General features: G+C 32.5%; 1 protein-coding gene and 1 long non-coding RNA gene across 2 annotated transcripts; both read left to right on the forward strand.

The window, feature by feature from the left end:
- Positions 1 to 790: 790 nt before the first annotated feature.
- Positions 791 to 3,974, forward strand: LOC104644981 (uncharacterized). The gene is made up of 3 exons (XR_738843.4): positions 791 to 978; positions 2,528 to 2,683; positions 2,760 to 3,974. It is a non-coding gene; the product is annotated as an uncharacterized lncRNA (long non-coding RNA).
- Positions 3,975 to 16,000: 12,026 nt separating this feature from the next.
- Positions 16,001 to 16,968, forward strand: LOC138340399 (uncharacterized). Its single transcript, XM_069292122.1, has 4 exons — positions 16,001 to 16,199; positions 16,248 to 16,368; positions 16,465 to 16,708; positions 16,819 to 16,968. The coding sequence occupies exons 1-4, from the start codon at positions 16,001 to 16,003 to the stop codon at positions 16,966 to 16,968; spliced, it is 714 nt and encodes a 237-aa protein (XP_069148223.1).
- Positions 16,969 to 19,496: the final 2,528 nt, after the last annotated feature.

Raw genomic sequence — 19,496 nt, forward strand, 5'->3', positions numbered from 1 at the left:
ACTATGGTCAGAATTTCAGAGCTAACCCTGCATATTAACAGGGTAGTGCCAGCCAAGCCCAGGGTGTAGGCTCGGGGCATGAAAAATGACTTCAGAAAGTTGAGCAACTAAAGTTGACTAAGCCTAGCTAGAAAATAGAGATCACTAAACAGAAATAAGTTTTAAAAAAAAGAAAAATAATAAGCTGGAGAAAATGTCAATTGTCTAACAAATAAATGGATGGAAATAGAACTGGGGAAGTTTTTTTACCAGAATGAAGAAGACAAAATTCATTATTGCTACGCCAAAATGTGAGTCTCTCTCTTATTCGGACCATGTTATAGGATCTTACAAAAGTGTGCTATTTTGAAAGATTCATTATACAAATGGCAACTCATTTTTTTGTTCAACATTAACAAGACATTACATGGGAGAGATGATTCTTTATATTATATCGATATTGAGTGAATGGAGAAGAATTGACACTAGGGACAGATTTAAAACTCAATTCACTCTATACCCACTTAATTTGTTTTGCATTATTTTCTAGGGTTGGGCTTTTAAAAAGGAAAAAGTGTGGGGTCATGGGTCTGTTTGGATTTTTAAAACTTGGGATATATTTGTGAATGTGGGGTCAACGATTTATTTATTATTTTTAACACTTAGGGAAAAAATATAAAACTACAAAATTTATCATAATCCCAAAACATTTTTCAAAAATATTATATTCTAATAAAATATTGTTAATTCATTACAAACGAGGAGACGTTTCATCTTCTCCAACTGCAACATCCCATCTGCTTTTTATCTACATCTTCCCCATATATTTATTTTCCAATGTAATCAAACTCTACTCTTCCCCATATACTTCTCTTCCCCCCATTAACTTAACACAAATGTTTCTCACTTATCATCTTTCTCAAATCACATTTCTAACTTATCATCTTCCTCAAATCATCATCTGGTTTTCTCACTCCAAGTTCAAAACTTCCACTTTTGGTAAGTTGGTTCTTCTTTTATGGTGTTTTCAGTAATTTTTATCGTATTTGGTTGTTTATTTCGTTATAGTAGAGTAATGATTTAATGACTCCTTGCTCGGGAGTGTTTTTCTTCATTTTCTTGCTTATGATGAATTTTTCGCCATATTTGATGAATATTTATCATCTCTAATGAGGTTTTTGTTTAGATATAAATATCTAATCCTATTTGGTTGCTTCTTTGTATTTTAAAAAATTATGTTTATTTCGCCTATTGATTTTGAGATTTTTACTAAACTTTGATCGACTTTAATGAAATTTTCTAGCAATCGCATTGTTAATTTTTGTTGGATCAGTTATTTATTTTGCATGTTCTATTGGAGATTTACTCTGCTTATGTTAATAAAGTACTTGTCGAACATATTTTTTTGCTTTTAGATTATAAATTATTGTTAAAACTAGAGGATGAAGCAATAAACCATCTGCTTTTATTGCTCTAAGAATTAAGAAACGTAAGGCTAGAGAAGTTTTGAAAACTTCTAAAAAGAAAATAATTTTAGTCCAAGAATCTAGCCTGATTCAATTTCTGAAACAATGATGGAGATTAATAATAACCAAGACAGTAGTGCTTATGCTACCGATAATGTTGAGAGCAGTGAAGGAGAAAGTGATAGCGAAGAGAGTAGTAGAGACACTAGTCGAGATGAGGATGATCCTCTATCCTTGCCAATTTGTACAAGAGATATCTTAGGTGAGTTATATGACATAGCGACATGGTTACATGAATAAGGATTATTTCCAACAAATATCTCTTTAAGATCAAGGATGACAGTTTATTGTGAGTTTCAAAAAATTCTAATTCAAGAAAAACTTTATAATAAATTTAAAGGTACTTGCTTTGGACATTTGAGGCACATTCCAGATTATTTTAAGTTCAATGGACAAATTGTCCATTACATGTTGTTGTGGTGTGTCACAAATGACAAAAAGTTGAATGAAATGTGTTTTTTTGTGAACGATAAGCTTGTATGTTTGTCTCACAAGAATTAGATTGATTACGGGGCTAAATTGTTCAGTATATCCACGTGAATCAAAAATAAAAAAAAGTTCTTAAAAATGTGAGAATTTTCACTTCAAGGTCACGAGGAACAAGAACATCACTTGTGCAAAATTTCTAAGGGTAAAAAGTAGTAAGCAATTAAATAAGGAGCAAAAATTGAAGTGCTCTTTAGTTTTGTTTGTCCAGTCGATATTGATTGTCCATGATTGGTCTAAGATTGTGGATTCAAACCATAGCAAAATGATAGATAATTTGGATTTCTTTGGAAGTTAACCATGGGGAAATAAGTCCTTTGATTTAACATTGATATATTTAAAGAATTGTATTTATTTGAGGAAGCAGGGGGAAATGTATAATGAAAAAAAGAATGCATGTTAAGTTCTTTACGTCTTTCCCCGGGAATTTTTGTTAAGTATTATCAACTATTTTGTCGATTTATAATATACTCTTATTTACTTGTGCAGTACTTCATAGCCTCTATTTATTTGTTTGTTCTTTATATGGATTTCAGGTTTGGATATCTGAAGTTATTCCATATCTGGGAAAGTATGTCGGGAAGTCCATGGATTCTACACTGCTCATTGCCCGTTTACTAAGATGATACACTTCAAAGAGCGAAGATAAAGTTGAAGGTGATCCATTTAAGTATAAGGAGAGAAGTATGAAGGTATACATTTATTTGTTATTATCTAACAATAATTTCAAATTAGTGAATATTGTGTCATACTTATATGATTTTGTAGATTGTTCACCCATACCTCATCCCTACTTTGCGTGAGATGGGACATAATTACATGAAAATATTTAAGCCATATATGGATGAAGTGAAGGAGGCAATCATCAATATATTGAATGCCCAATGGAAAAGTCTGACCGTCCTCACTGAAGGTGATGAACATTTTGGTGATCACAATGTACATTGTGTGAATTCTATTTTAGTAAACAGAAAACTGTACCTAGTACCTCTAATGCTGGGAATTTGGAAAATCTAAGTGATCGTGTCTTATCACTTGAGAAATCAATGGTCCGAATTGTTGCCTATATATGGGACAAAAAGTTGAGGAGAATTGAAAAGAATAAAAAAAAACAAGATAAAGGTAAATGTATAGTTACCGTCAAGTAATTCATTCCTATATTTTTTTGTCAAAGTAATATAGTACATGTGGACATTACAATAGATAATGAAGACTTGTAGTAGTTGATGAAGACATTGGTGAAATTGGTGAATTCTTTACAGATGGAGTTGATGGTATGACATTTGATAAAGTGACAGGTGATGGTGTGGTAGAGTATGATGTTGTATATGAAGTGACATGTGTAGTTGATCCAGTGATAGTTATTGATGAAGTGACATGTCTTGATGTTGTTGATGAAGTGACAACTGGTGAAGTGGCAGGTGTAGTTGATGATGTTGCAAGTGGCGAATAGGGAGGTGTTGATGTTGTTTATGAAGTGGTAAGTGGTGAAGTGGCAGATGCATTTGATGATATGGCATGTGCAAATGATGCAGTGACAATTGATGTTATTGATGAAGTAACAGTGGTGGTTGATTCTATGGTAGTTGATGATGTGGTAGATGCAGTTGTTCCAAGGGAAGTTATTGTTATTGATGAAGTGATCGTTGGTATTATCGATGAAGCGGCAAGTGTTGAAGTGGGTGGCAATTAATGTTGTTGATCAAGTGTCAGAAAAGAAAAAGGTAGAAGAAAAAAAATGGCAGTGTTGAAATGGATGTGACGAATATCGTTATGGAACTCAATGGTGATATTAATGGCGACGGAAAATAATTGAAGTGAATGTTAAACATTTGGCATGAAGACAATGATTTTTAAAGTATTTGGTATTTTAAGACAATGGTTGAATTGGTTTGTCATTTTACAATTTCGTGGAGAAAATACATTTGAAAGATTATAGATTTTTTGTATATGGTTAATGATAATTTTGAGAAACAATTTAACATATTTTATCATGAATGGGTTTTATGAATATGGTTTGCTTAATAGTATGTGATTTTTGATTAACATGTGTTATTGGTTTGTATATCTAATATTATAGATTGTTATCACTATTGATTTATATATTATCGATAAAAAATAAAAGATATAAGAGTGCAATAAATAAAGAAAAATACTTTCATTTATTCAGTCTACATTCCTGCTACACATTTTCAATAAGCAAATACAAAATATAACAATATAGCTTTTAGGCGTTTTTCTTTTTCTTATGTAAAAATCAACCTTTCTTTTAGTTGATCTCTATCTATTTTAACATCTTTTAGCAAAACTTTCAAGTGATTTCTATACTCTTTGGTCTCTTTTAAGAAAGTCATTAGCGGATCCCTATTTTCTTCAGATTCCCATAGGTTTATTAATAATTCAAATTTGGCAACGCCTTGAAAATTTGATGGGCTACTCGTTGATGATTTATTTTCAAGCCACCTAAAAAATGAGCATATATCAATTGAACAAATGAAGAATTGTCGACCTGGATTTGTATTGGTGTGTGACATCCTCAACGAAGTTGTATGTTTGAGACATTGTAAAAACAGAGGCTTTTGAGTTGTTTAAGAGGGATTTACTTTCTTTATATTATAAAAGAAGCAAATAGTATCATTGAAAAAGTGGATTTATACTTTTCTTACGGTTGTAGAGTTTGTTCATGTAAATACTTACTGGTTATCAAAATATATAGACCCTATATACAATTAATACATCTCTATATGCGTTGTGTATGTATAATCAATCAGATTTACACTCTTGCATTAGTGAGATATACTCAGGTTTATGTCTATATTAACGCATTATGGATACTTTCCCTACTACAATCGAACACTTATATCTACACCAAAACTAGTAGACTATATAAAAGACAAAATTAATTAATAATAAATTATAGTTTTGAGCTTTATCAAATTAAATGAGTTTTTAAAGTCATATAATCTTATAAGAATCCACGTAAATTAGGTATTGTGATTAGTGATGTATGAGGAAGAATTATAGTTATACAATCAACATTCTTATAACAATGTTTGAGAAAGCATAAGTATAATGAAAGGATGTAATTAACCCTAACAATAAAATTTTCAATTCACTAAGTAACAATCACAATTCAAACTAATAATCAATAAACCAAATTCAATAAACTAATTACAATAAAATATATAACAAAATCAGAGTATAATTTAATTTGAAAAAAAATTGAAATATTATTCAACCCTAACCTTGAAGAGGATGAGATATTGAGGAGAGAGGAGAGGAAGGGCGGCGTCAGCGTCAGCAGCGACGACGGCGTCTACAAGCGGCGGTCCGACGGGTCAACGATAGTGAAAGTGGTGAGGAAGTGGGGGGGGGGGGGGGGCGGGGGGATTTCAGAAATGGGCAAATGGGGGAAATTCGCGACTGGTCTTTTACATATTTAATGAAAAGAGACGGATGACGTCGTTATGTCTTCCGCATTTTAAAAAAAATAGTTGACCAATATTTTGACCAAAACGGTGGACAAAGAGACACTGTCTATTACTTTTTTAAAAATGTTTACCAATTTGACCAATAAGGGACGGACATAAAGACGTTGTCCATCACTATATGAAAAAAAAATATTTTTGAATAAATTAGAAGCGAGGAACAGTGTATATAAAATATTAATTTATATATAATTATTTTTAATAGAAGCGATGGAAGGTGTCACTATTTATATTAAGTAAGGAATTATTAATTATATACATTTTTTGGCACAAAAAATCATCTAAAACGATGGACTAAAAGATGTTGTCCGTCACTATTCGTCAAATAATTTTAAAAATAATTATTTTTATTAAAAAGCGACGGATAGCGTCTCAAAAACCATCACTATTTTGTGAGATACCGTCCGTCTCTTTTCAATGTCATTTTCTCCCAGTTTTTAGTAGTGTTTGTTGTACATATGTTTTAAATTTTATGATGCAGCCTTATCGGCTTGCTAACTCTTTATAAGTTAGGATGACATTGTCGCCCTACCAATTTATTAGTTGAAATTATTTCAAAACTGCATTCTTCTGTTAGCCTTTTAAAATAATTTATTGAAGTAATGGACATAGAAAAATTCATGCCATTTTGTAAAAGTTTATAATTAAGATAAAGAACAGAAGTTATGTTTGCTTTTTGATATTTGATTGTTACTATATGAATTCCTTCCATCCTTCATTATTAGTATTATTAAAAACTACTCGTTAAGTTGAAGTCATGTAAAAAATATAATTAGAATGTAATAGTCAAGCTTCATTTTTGTTTATATTTTAGTAAAAATATAAATCAGCAAAATTACTCGCATATTATTTGAGTTATATTGTTCTCGAGTAACAATATGACATCTTTTACAATTATTTTACATTATTCTGACATATATTTTCTCATGAAAAAATGTAGTTTCAATTTAAATTTGGGGAATATTGCACATGCATGTCTTTCTAATATTCATTTAATTTTAGAAAGTTTGAAATACTTTATAGGGATACACGTGCAACACACGTCTCTCTCTCTCTCTCTCTCTCTCTCTCTATATATATATATATATATATATATATATATATATATATTCATGTAATTTTAGAAAGCTTGAAATACTTGGTAGGGATACACGTGCAACACATAGGTCGATATGTATTCAAGTAAAGTCCATTGTGACCAAGTATCTATACTTCACTGAAGTTTGAGTAGGTTTATTCTTCTATTTAGTTAATTTACAAATAAAATAAAATGTAACACTCCGTAGCCAAAACAGATTAAAAATTAGTTTTTCAGAATAATTTGCAGGTGCTACCAACGGTGGCATCGACGGACCGTAGCCTGAACCACGGTTCGTCCTGCACAACCATCGATTGGATCAAAAACTCCAAAAAATTTCAGCCTAGAAAAATTGGTTAAGTCTTGGACAACGGACAGACTTATGGTCCGTAGGTCAAACGACGGTCCGTAGTCTGTGGCCGTCGACAAAAACACCCTTCAACTACTCTCTTACAAGAGCTATGGATGACCAACATGGTTTATAGGTGGACCTACGATCCGTAGGTCTGACCGTAGGGGGAAAATTTGTAGTCAGTTAAGGGAAATGCAGTTGGGTCAACTTAAAATGATCATAACTCTTATCACAAAATGAATTAGGTCTCCCATGATCTACCCACAGATAGATAATTTAATTATTATTCCATAACCACCGACCTAGATAAAACGTTATGCCGATTTTAGTAAAGGCCTATCGAAAAGGCCCTCATGACGGACCGAACGACGGGGCATCAGGCGCACGCGGACCGACAGTCCTGGCCATCGTGAGGCCCGACAGCAACCTTCCTAGGGGTCTTTTTTACCTTCCCCACTCTATTTAAACTCTAAGTTACGTCTTTTTGACCCTAAATCATAATATTTTAATTAGTTTTAAGCCTAGGAACATAAATAAAACATATCCAAGTCAATTCATTAAATCAAAACATAGAAAATTAGAAGCAAGAGAGGAGAAAAAAGCTCAAGAACCCAAGTTCAAGAACTCCACAAACTCCAGCAGTTCCAGCCCCGAAACTTAAGAATTTTTTCGGTGGATTTCATCACCAGGTATGTGCATTTCACTAGTGGGTTCCTTTCACCCATTGGGTCCTTAGTTTCAGTCAGTTCTTGATTCTCTTATCATGATTAAACCTAGGGTTTCTAAAACTTTGATATAACTTCATGAATTTATTAAATATATGTTCTATATCATATTATCATGTTATTACTCAGATTATCGCATGAATTGTCGAAATGTAGCTTTGTATTTCTTTAGTTCTTGAATTACACATGCTAGGTCATATATTTCAGACACTTCAGATTACATGCCTCAGTTATAAATGCATAATTACCAGATTAGTTGTTGCATGTTCAGTTTTGAGCTATTCAGTATTTACAGAAATTCAGATATAATTTGTTAATTTAAAGAATTTATTGGGAGTAGCATAATACCGAGTTGGACTAGGGTTTAGTGTACTCAATAGTCCCAGAACTACTAGCCGAGTAGGTTGTAAGTCCCCTATGTGGGCAATCAGTTTAGTGATCACGCCAACATGCCTTTATACCTTTGGCAGGGTATATTGGGTCCTCTCGATAGGGCGTATACATCGGACTCCACATTTAGCTCATGTGGTTTTATTATCGGTTATTAGTAGCTCCCACAGTTCACTCAGAATCTTTGCATTGACCATTTATCAGTATATTAAGTATTCAGTTTCATCATGTTATAAATTGGTCATTGCATTCAGTTAACTCAGATTTCATCACATCACGTTCAAATTATTATACTTATTTTTGTGCTTGTTCAGTTATGTTTTATTTCAGCTTTACTCTATCCTACATGCTTAGTACGTTTAGAGTACTGATGCATATGTGTGCTACATCTTCTCGTGATGTAGATTCAGGTTCTCACCATCCAGATCACGCATAGATCGATTTCCCGATCTCCAGTTCTGCAGATTCGGTGGTGAGTTCTCATCTTCCGAGGACAAAAGTCATGAGTTTCATTTCAGTCTTTAGTCATTTAGTTTTAGTTTATGCTATATTTAGCTGGGGCTTGTACTAGTATTTCTAATATAGTTTAGAGGTTATTTTCAGACATAGTTAGATTCAGTTTAGTATTGAGTTAATATTTCTTTCGTATTAAACTCATTGTTTTCAAATATCTCAGTTATAGAATATGGGTATTTCCCATCTTTTCATTTTAAGTATGATTTAGCTTCCGCAACAGTTTATTATTTTTAGTATGCTCATGATCATGCCAGTATGGTTAGCTTGGGATCACTTATGTTCTTAGGTTTCGTGTCCGCGTCTTCGGGGTAGCTAGGGGCGTGACATAAAACTTCATGTAATGAAATATATATTTAAACAAGTATAATTGTATATGCTTATCGTTACTTATTACTTTAACTGACAAACTAGATTTGTAATTTTTTTCCGGTTTTATTATTTATATTAAACCTAAAGTTTGGAACAAACATAACTTTGATTTTATGTCTTAGTTATATGCTTTTACAAAAAAATTGACATGAATTTTTTTATGTTCATTTCTCCAATGAAATATTTTGAAAGGCTTCTAGAAGAATATATTTTTGAAATAACTTCAAAAACAACTCCTGTAGATATTGTAAGATCAACAACATTGTCAAAACTATTCAAATTTTTTGTAGGATCAGACCAAATCTAGGAAAGACTTGTGTCCCTTGATTAACCTGAAATAATTAATTAATCTAAGTTTTCACCAGTTTGCAACACCAAAATGGATCTTTTGTTTAGTGTATGTGATTCTTCAATTCTCCTTGATGATAACAAACTTGTTAAATTTCATTTTTATCTGATTATTTGTAAATGTGATATCTAAGTAAGATTTTGTATATGACATCTCGCCAAAGGTGAATTCACGATTAAAGATTTATGTATTCAATTTTTAAAAGGATTTTCACATTAAATCCATTTTATTTGTAATGTTTTTGGTCCATTTATATTATATTTTGCATTTATAATAAATTTTTTGGACAAAAATATGTTCTAGAATATTTATAAATACGTTTTTTTACCACTTTTCAAGAGTACACATGATTTTTTTAGTTCTGTTAATAACTCTAATCCGCACCATTTGTGTTGATATAAAGGGTGCTTACATCCTAGTAGTATCTGAAAAAATTAAAGTTAATTTTTTGGAGGTATAAAAGATATCTTAGATATTTAGTAGAATTGTGTAGAATTCTGTAGAGTAATATCTTTTTGATATTTGTATTTAAGGAAAATCTAGATAGTTTAGAATATTAGATACTTGAGGGAGACATGTGTACAAGAGGTTAGAATAGTCTAGATTCTTAGTATTTAGAATTTGTGGAACACAAGTGATATGTTATCACTTGTGTGAACCTCATTTTATTCTGAGTGAAATGGTTGAGGTTATTTCTCTTCGTGTTTTGTACTCTCATATTTTTATAGTTAATTTATCATCTCCTTTGTGGATATAGGTCAGTTGACGAACCACATTAAATCATTGTGTCTTTTGATATATTTCTCTTTTGTTTTTTTACTCGTGGTCTTTCAAAGTTTGCTAACTTCTGCATGACACCTGATTATTCAGTCATGACAAATTGACAACTAATATCAGTGCCTAGCTTTAGCCAAGTTGTGCAAAAGTGTGATCAGATTGTAAAGTTCTGTGTAGAGTCTATGCCAAAGCAGAGATAGTTGCTTTACAATAAGATTATTGTCTTAAATGACGATAAATGAACTTCTTTCTTCTTGGAGTTTTTTATTATGCGTAAATTTTGCATAATTGAATTTTGTATATAGTTTAGGACATTGTTAGGTCATATCCCCAACCAGACGAGTTATAGTATTGGTAGATACTTCTGGACAAACTTTGTGGGGTCTTTTCAACTTCCATCTATAACCTTGTTGGTTTGGTATATATATATTTAACTTTTATGTTGCAACCGTATTGGCTTGCTAGTTCTTTATAAGTTTGATGACATTGTCTCCTTACAAATCAATTGTAATTATTTCTAAAATGTATTCCTCTTAAGCCTTTCAAAATTATTTATTGGAGCAATGGACATAGAAAAATTCATCTCATTTTTTTTCATAAAATTTATAATTGAGACATAGAACAAAAGTTATGTTTTGTTTTGGACATTTCGATTGTTTCTATATGAATTTCTTCCCTCCTTCATTATAACTATTGAAAACTACTTTTTAAATTAAAATCATGTAGAAAAATATAAGTAGAATGCAATAGTTAAGCTTCATTTTGTTAATATTTTAGTTAAATATAAATCAGCAAGATTATTCTACATATTATTTGAGGTATATTGTTCTCTAATAACATTATGTCATTTTTTGCAAGTATTTTATATTGTTGCAACATATATTTTCTCATGGAAATATATATTTTGATTTTCAATTTGGAGAACAGCTGCACATGCATGTCTTACTATTATCCCTTGCATTTCCAAACGCTTGAAATACTTTATAGGAATATACGTGCAACACACGTGTCCGTATACATACATACATATGGACCAAAAAGTACTTTTAGAGATTGTGATGTCTTAAGTTGTGCAATTACATAATTTTCTTCAAGTTTATTGTTTAGACAGAAACACCAAAAAGTAAACATGATAATATTACAAAAAGAACAACAACATAGATGGTATCACTCAATCAATATTTATTATCTCATAAAGTCATTTTTCTATTGATTTCAATATTTTTTCAATGAAGAAATATGAAAAGTACTAAGAACTATTAGATGACTGAGACCATATGAGAGATCAATTCAACTTTTTTCTCAATGCTACTTCCATTTTCTTTTAAAATTCATAGATTTTATGTAAAAGTGTCCAAAAAACAAAAACATAATTCATTAGATCTTCCCGACCCTCATTCTTTTACAAGTAAATAAAAAAACAAGACTTTTCATATAAAAATTGAAACAAGAATAATTTTATAATATATAAAATAAATAGAAACAAAAATTCAAGTGAAAAATTATTAGGAAAATGAGAAAAAAACATACTTCATTATCTCAAGTATTAATAGCAAAAGCTAAGAAATTTTAAACAAAATCACAAAATTATTGTTGATATGATACTCAAAATATAACATCTATATGTTCTTTTATACAATTGTGCCATGTATATTGTAGTAATTATAGATTATTAATTATTATGTCAAATATTATTTACATTTAATTTAAATTCAAAAATTGTAGATAAATAGTTTTGACTTGACACACCGGAGCAATAATTTATAAAACAAAATTTTACTATATTACCATTTGAATATAATAAATTCAATAATTTGTAAAATATTATAATATGACAATAATTAATAATAAAGAAAAATTAGAAATCAAATGAGGAATTACCACTTTATTTATTAAACTGGTCAAGTAAAAGGAATATTTAACAACAAAATTTTTTATTGTTTTCAAGATATTGTGATCTCGTTTGACCTTAAATTTTGAAACTTAAAGTTGTGTTTGTATATGCATTTATATTGGAAAACAAATTGTGCGTGAAAGCAAATTTCTCCCAAAAACTATTTTAGACCATTTTTTGAAACATGAATTTTTTTAAGACAAATTTTTAAGTCTTATTCCAAACTATATACTCAAACAAATATTTAATGATATATTTTCATATTTTTATTAAAAATATATGGTCAAATATATATTTAATGATATGGTTTTAAAATTAGAGTTGGTCAAATACTAGCTAAATATTAGAAAAATAAATTATATAAGAAAAAGAGTCTTAATCGACTTTAAAATTGTAGATATAATGGCTTTCTCTATAATAAAAAGTCATAGACATATTTTGTAATTGTTTTAAAAATTACATTTTTAATGTTTTTTTAAAAAAATATTCTTATTTATTTATACTGTATTTATATTAAGTTAATTTTTTTACCTTGTATGGAAACTATTTTTTTTAAATTACATTCATTTTTTATCATTTATTTTTCTATTGAGTTTATTTTCTTTGTCTTTCGTTTTGATTTGATTTCAATTGTCTTGTATTTAAAATAAGTTAATTTTTTACGGATATCAAAATAAGTGAAGAAAATCAAACAAAACATAAAAATATTAAAATCAAAGGACACTTCCTATTGTTTTTTAAAAAAATACACATAATTTATTAAAAATAATTAAAAGTTAAAAGTAATGCATTAATTGTAAAAAATTCAAAGTGAAAAGAAATTAAAATAAATATTTTAAAAGTGAAAAGAAATGAATATATAAATACTTCAACTTTGGCCGAAATTGTTGTTGTTGTGACGTTTCGTAACTTTTAATAACCTAGAATAAGCTAAGAAACAAAAAATTTTCACGTTTGGAAAGAAAAGGGAAAATCTGGAAAATTTCCTTTATTTAAGAAAGTGAGTTTTTGGTCATTTTCAAATGACCATAAATTCTCGGTCAAGATGAGTTAGAGTCATTTTTATATGGTTGGAAATCCCTTAGAAATATCTTTCCAACGGTGCCAAGTTTGTTTGTTTTTGATATCGTATGAGGGAGAAATGCCTTTCTGAAGTTGGGATGTTAAAGTAAGGAAAGTACAATTTGGATTTAGGGAAGGGTAAACTAGTCGTTTTACCCATTTATTTCCTAATTGTTTTTAAGGGTTTAATTGGGGTAAAAATAAGTTTTAGTTCATATTAGAAAAGTTCTTTCACACTTAGGGTTTGGGAGAAAAGAGAAGAGAATAACGCCGAAGGATTTCGAGTGAAATTCGTCGGGGGATGATCCCTATCAAGGTATGAAATTCGTCGAGGGATGACCCCTATCAAGGTATATGAGCTCTTTCTTGTTGGGTTAATTCATCCGCACACCAATCTTGTTTAAGTTCAGAAGTTTTAGAATTGATTAAAGGGAAAATGCACCAAGTATCCTCTCAACCAATGCGCGAAATCCCAGAGACACACTTATTCTATACTAAGGTCCTATTACCCCCCTAAACTTATTTTCTATGTAATTTTCTACCCCTTTTCAACCTAAGTGGCACTAGCTTGAAAAAAATATCAACCATCATTGGGCCCACAAGGTGTCACGTAGGCCGAAAAGTGTAGAAAATTATTAATAAAATAAGTTCAGGGGGTAATAGGACCTTAGTATAGTATAAATGTGTCTCTGAGATTTCAGACATAGGTTGAGAGGTAATTGTATATTATCCCTCGATTAAATAAATGATTAAAAGTGAATTATTGATAATCTCGTTGAATCCCTTTTTAGCTGGTTGATTTAATATGCATTAATGTAGATTAGTAGTTTCCGATGTTGTTTTTGAGTCATATTTTATGGGCATTGAAGTTATTGATGATCCTAAGGGTTTGGGTATGAAACTATGGGGGGTTAGGTATTTTAGGGAGTGAGAACGAGTTAAAAATTCATTAGACGCACCAAGGCAAGGCCAGGTGCATCGCGACTGCAAAGAGACAAAAGAGTGCTTCAGTTGCTTTGGCGCGCCACCAGTTCATCAAAACCAAGCCTCTATCAACTGAGATTGGAGCACCGCGCCACCAGTGCACCCGGATCGACGTTTCTTGCTCACTTTTCATAGTTTAACGCCTATAATTCCTTCTAAGATACATTAAAACCTTCCAGTTATTCTAATCATTTCAAATAATTTCTAAACACCTAGAAATCACTAAAGAACCCAAATAACCTTGAAATTCTTAATCCAATGCAAGGAAAGTTAAGATCAAAGTCAAAGGAGTTAAGAGTTAAGCCTAGAAGTTAAGAAGAAAGTCAAAGTAAAGTTTGTTAAAGTTATCACGAGTCTTTATTAATCGTTTTAACTTTGTTTTAATACTCAAGTTACAAGTTAGACTAAAGAGTAAAAGTTGAAGTGTTTTTTTAAGAAATATACGAGAACTAAGTATTCCCTAAGCGTTGAGTTAAAGTCAAAGTTTCAAGTTAACAAAAGAGTAAATATTTGAGTTCATTTCTCAAAAGTTATAAGTGAACTAAGTATTCCCTAAGAGTTACAAATATTTTCACAATAGTTATCAAGAAGAAGGAAGCTAGACTTCTAATATATCCCTTAGCTAGTTTCAGTTAAAAGGAAACCATGATTTTCAAGAGAGCTTTTAAAGCTATGTTTGAGAAATTACCTCAAACAAAAGAAGAAGTTGTTTTTAAATCATTTTAGCTAAGTATTTTGGGAGAATTATTGAGCACTGATATGGGAACGCACGGGTAAAAAGATGGAGATCGAAAGAAATAACTCTCGCGGTCCAGAATCAAAAAAAGAATCCTTCGGGGCGTTAAATAACTTGTATCCATACAGTTCATATTAACTCGAGCCCCCATAAACTATGTAGCTACCATGGGCAGAAGAAGGGTCATACTTTTTAGATAATTCCTTAGTGCTATTTAACATATATTACTGGATCCACTTAGTAGTTCACGTTCTTTACTGATGGCAAGGTATAAAATTTTTCTCTTGCAACGTGATATAAGACGTTGTACCATTGCTTAGGGTCATAGTGATGGTTATTGGTTAGAGAATCTCCCACTTAAGTGTTTCTTAGCATTGCAAATCGCATACTTGTACGTTCAATGTACTAACGCCAGTTATCATGCATTGTCTTATGATGCAGATGCAGGTAACCAAAATAAACATCATCCAGTGCCTCATTGATCCAGAGTCAATGATGAGTCTCCCTGCATTCTGGAGGATCATTTTATTTTCTTTCCAGTCTTTTTGTTATAGAATGTCGGGGGTTTGTCCCCACATTCATCTTAGTATTATAGATGTTTCATACACATATAGCCAGTCAGAATATTCAGTTTGACTCTCTTCTTATCTTGCATTTCAAATGTTTTAATTTTGAGACTTAAGTGCAATCTTGGCCAGGACATTTATTTAAGTTATTTTATGAGAATATTTTTTGCTTATGAATATGTTAAGTCTTCCGCTGAGTTAAATAAGATAGGACAAGGTTTTCTCAAGACCAACAATGGTCATAGAATGATGGCCACGTCCATGGTGTAGGCTTGGGGCTCGAAAAACATGGTATTAAAGCATAAAAATCAAGAATCTTAGGAAGTATATGAAGTCGTGTCTATAAAGTCTTAGTCATCGGTGTGAAGAGCGCCACATCTATGATTAGGAGGATACAACATTTAGAAATTCCTTACTTCTCTGATATTTCTTTTCATACGTTAGAGTTTACCTGTAAAAATTTTCTCTCTAATTCGTGCTTGAGCGTGTTTCTGATCATTTGACCTCCAAGAAAAGCAAGCAAGGGGTCGTCCATCCATAACAAATGTAGAGGAGCAAGAGGTACCTAATGCACCAAATGTGCAACCTCAAGGGGAAGTCATCAATACGGAGTTCTGTGAGTCTATCCGGATGTTAAACCAAGTGGTGACTACCCAAGTCGGGTAACATAGGGGTGCTCGACATGAAGAGGCTAGTATTTTGAGGTTTCCCGAGTTTCTGAAAATGAATCCTCCCAGCTTTAGTGGTTTGAGCACTACCGAGGATTTAGAAAACATTGTGGAAGAGTTGAGAAAGGTCTTCAATGATATGCATGTGGTTGGTGCTGAGAGAGTTGGGCTACCTGCATATCAACTGAAGAATGTAGCTAGGACTTTGTTCAACAAGTGGACGGAGGGCAGAGATGAAGATCCACCACATTCGAGTTGGGCCTGTTTTTAAGAGGCTTTCTTGGGGCGTTTCTTTCATTGAGAACTGAAAGAGGCAAAGGTACGAGAGTTCCTTACACTGAAACAGGACTACTTCAGTGTACATGAATATGGTTTCAAGTTAACCCAGCTGTCACACTATGCTTCTAAGATAGTTAAGGACATGTGCATCAAAATGAGCTTGTTCGTCGTTGGCTTGGGTTGTGCTTCAAGAAAAGAGGGCTGAGCTACAATGGTGATAGGTGACATGGTTATATACAGGTTGATATTTTATGTGAAACAAGTTGAAGAGGAGAATTTGAGGAACAGAGAGGAGAACATAAACAAAAAATATAAGATTAGGAATGAGTCTGAGCAGAAGAAGGGTGGTTCAAATCAGCCACAATTTCTGAAACAAAAGGGGCATACACCATCATCTATCAGTGCACATACGCTCAAAGGTGAGTATAATGGCCGAATTCACAACACATCAAGTCTATACAAGCTCAGTCCAAGTCACAAGGAGGTAATTGGGTTCCTACATTTGGTAGGTGTGCTAGAAACCATATCGGTAAGTGTCGTGATAGCCAGTCAGGTTGCTTCAAGTGCGGTCAAGAGGTTCACCTAATGATATAGTGTCCTAAGAATAAGCATGGTGATGGAAATCCGGGCAGTAGAGCTCAATCTTCAGCAGATGCTCCACTAGACAAGGTTGCACCTAGAAGAAGCACTTCAAGTATATGCGGAGGGGAAAATCGCCCCTATGCAATCATTAGCTGCCAATAGCAAGAGAATTCTCCAGATTTTGTTACGGGTATGATCAAAGTATTTACTTTTGATGTTTATGCTTTTTTAGACTCAAGAGCAAGTTTATGTTTGTAACTTCTTATGTTGCAAATAAATTCGAGATTCTTCTCGAGAAACTTTGGGATTGTTTTGTGTTTCTACCCCTTTTGGATAGTCTATTCTACCAGAAAGAGTATCGTGATTGTCTTATTTTCATCAATCGCAAGAACACCATGGCTGATCTAGTAGAGTTAGACATGGTAAATTTTGATGTCATTCTAGGTATGGACTGGATTCTTTCATGTTATGAGTCAATACATTGAAGAACTTGAATTGTCAAGTTTCAAATTCCGAATGAGCCAGTTATAGAGTGGTGTAGTAGTTCAACAGTGCCTAAGGGTAATTTTATTTCATACCTTGAGGTGAGAAAGTTAGTTTTAAAGGGGTGTGTCTATCTCTTAGTCCGAGTTAATCACTCAAGTGCTAAGGTACCTTGCTTTCAGTCAGTTCCTATAATAAAATAGTTTTCAAAAGTTTTTCCTAATGATTTACCAGGAGTCTCTCTTGAGAGATAAATAAACTTTGGCATACACATCATTCCAAATATTCGTCCTATCTCTATTCCTCCATATAGAATAACACTAGCAGAGTTAAAAGATTTGAAAGAACAGTTGAAAGATCTGTTAGATAAGGGTTTTATTCGACCAAGTGTCTCACATTGTGGTGCTCCGGTCTTGTTTGAGAAAAAAAGCATGGTTCCCTTAGGATGTGTATAGACTACCGCCAATAATATAAGGTTACCATCAAGAATAAGTATCCTCTTTCAAAAATAAATGATCTTTTCGACTAGCTTCAGGGTGCTTCCTGCTTTTCAAAAATTAATCTCAGATAAGGCTACTGTTACTTGAAAATTAGAGAATTTGATATTCCAAAGACAACCTTTAGAACCAAATATGTGAATTATGAGGTTTGGTCATGTCCTTTGGTTTGACCAATGCGCCTGCAACATTCATCAATCTTATAGATAGATTTTTCAAACATTATTTAGACCTGTTTGTTATCATCTTCATTGATGACATACTAATCTATTGAAAGAATAAAGAAGACCGTGCTAGTCACCTCAGAATAGTACTTCAAACTTGGAATTGAATGAGTTGTTCGCCAAGTTCTCCAAGTGTGAGTTTTGACTTAAGTTTGTGGCATTCTTGCGCCATATTGTTTCCAGTGATGGGATTAGAGTTGATACCCAAAAGATAGAAGAAATTCAGAGTTGTCCTAGACCCATATCTCTAACTGATATTAGGAGTTTCTTGGATTTTACTAGCTACTATACAAGGTTTGTTGAGAGATTTTTATCTATCATGTCTCCCTTGACCAAGTTGACCCAGGATACAATAAAATTTCAATGGTCAAACCTCGTGAGTAAAGCTTTCAAGAATTGAAAAAGAGGTTCCCTTCTGCTCCGATTTTGACCTTACCAGAGGGTACTCAAGGTGTTGTGGTGTACTGTGATGCATCAAGAGTTGGTTTGGGTTGTGTGTTAATGCAGAATGGCAAGGTCATAACTTATGCCTACAGATAGCTGAAGGTTAATGAGAAAAATTACCCAACCCACGACTTGGGGTTGGATATTGTGGTATTTCCTTGAAGAGATGGAATCACTACTTGTACGATGTTCATGTGGATATATTCACTGCTCACAAGAGCCTACGATATGCATTCACCAAGAAAGAACTTAATCTCAGACATAAGAGGTGTTTAAAATTACTCAAGGATTATGACATGGATATTCTTTACCACCTAGGTAAGACTAATATGGTTGTTAATTCTTTAAGAAGATTATCTATGACGAGTACCTCCCGTGTTTAGGAAGAAAAGAGGAAGTTAACCAAAGATGTGCACAAACTTTCATGACTAGAAGTCAGACTTATGAATTCCGCAGAAGAAGTAGTGGTGACTAATGGGGCTGAATCATCACTAGTGTTAGAGGTGAAAGAAAAGCAAGACCAAGACCCCATTAATCTTGATTGAAGGCAAATGTTCATAAGCAACGAGTATTATCTTTTAAACAAGGGGGAGATAGTATGCTGAAGTACAAAGATAGATTGTGTGTACCTAGCGTGGATGGGCTTCAAGAGAGGATCATGGAGAAGGCTCAAAGCTCCAGATATTCCATTCATCCGGGTTGCACCAAGATGTACCGCGATTTGAGAGATTTATATTGGTGGGAAGGTATGAATAAAGACATTTCTGAGTTTCTTGCCAAGTTCTCAAATTCCCAGAAAGTGAAAGTATAACAAGAAAGACATGAAGGGTTGGCTCGGAATATAGAACTTCCAGAATGGAATTTAGAGATGATTAATATGGACTTCATCACACGCTTGACAAGGTCTCGCAGAATGGAATTCGCCCTCTTCTTGCCGGTAAAGACTACTCATTCGGCAAAGGATTAAATGAAGTTCTACATTCAAGAGGTGGTGAGACTCCATGGAGTCTCAATTTCTATCATTTCATATAGAGGTTTACAA

This window comes from Solanum lycopersicum, chromosome 12 (genome assembly GCF_036512215.1).
Source record: "Solanum lycopersicum chromosome 12, SLM_r2.1".
NCBI lineage: Eukaryota > Viridiplantae > Streptophyta > Magnoliopsida > Solanales > Solanaceae > Solanum > Solanum lycopersicum.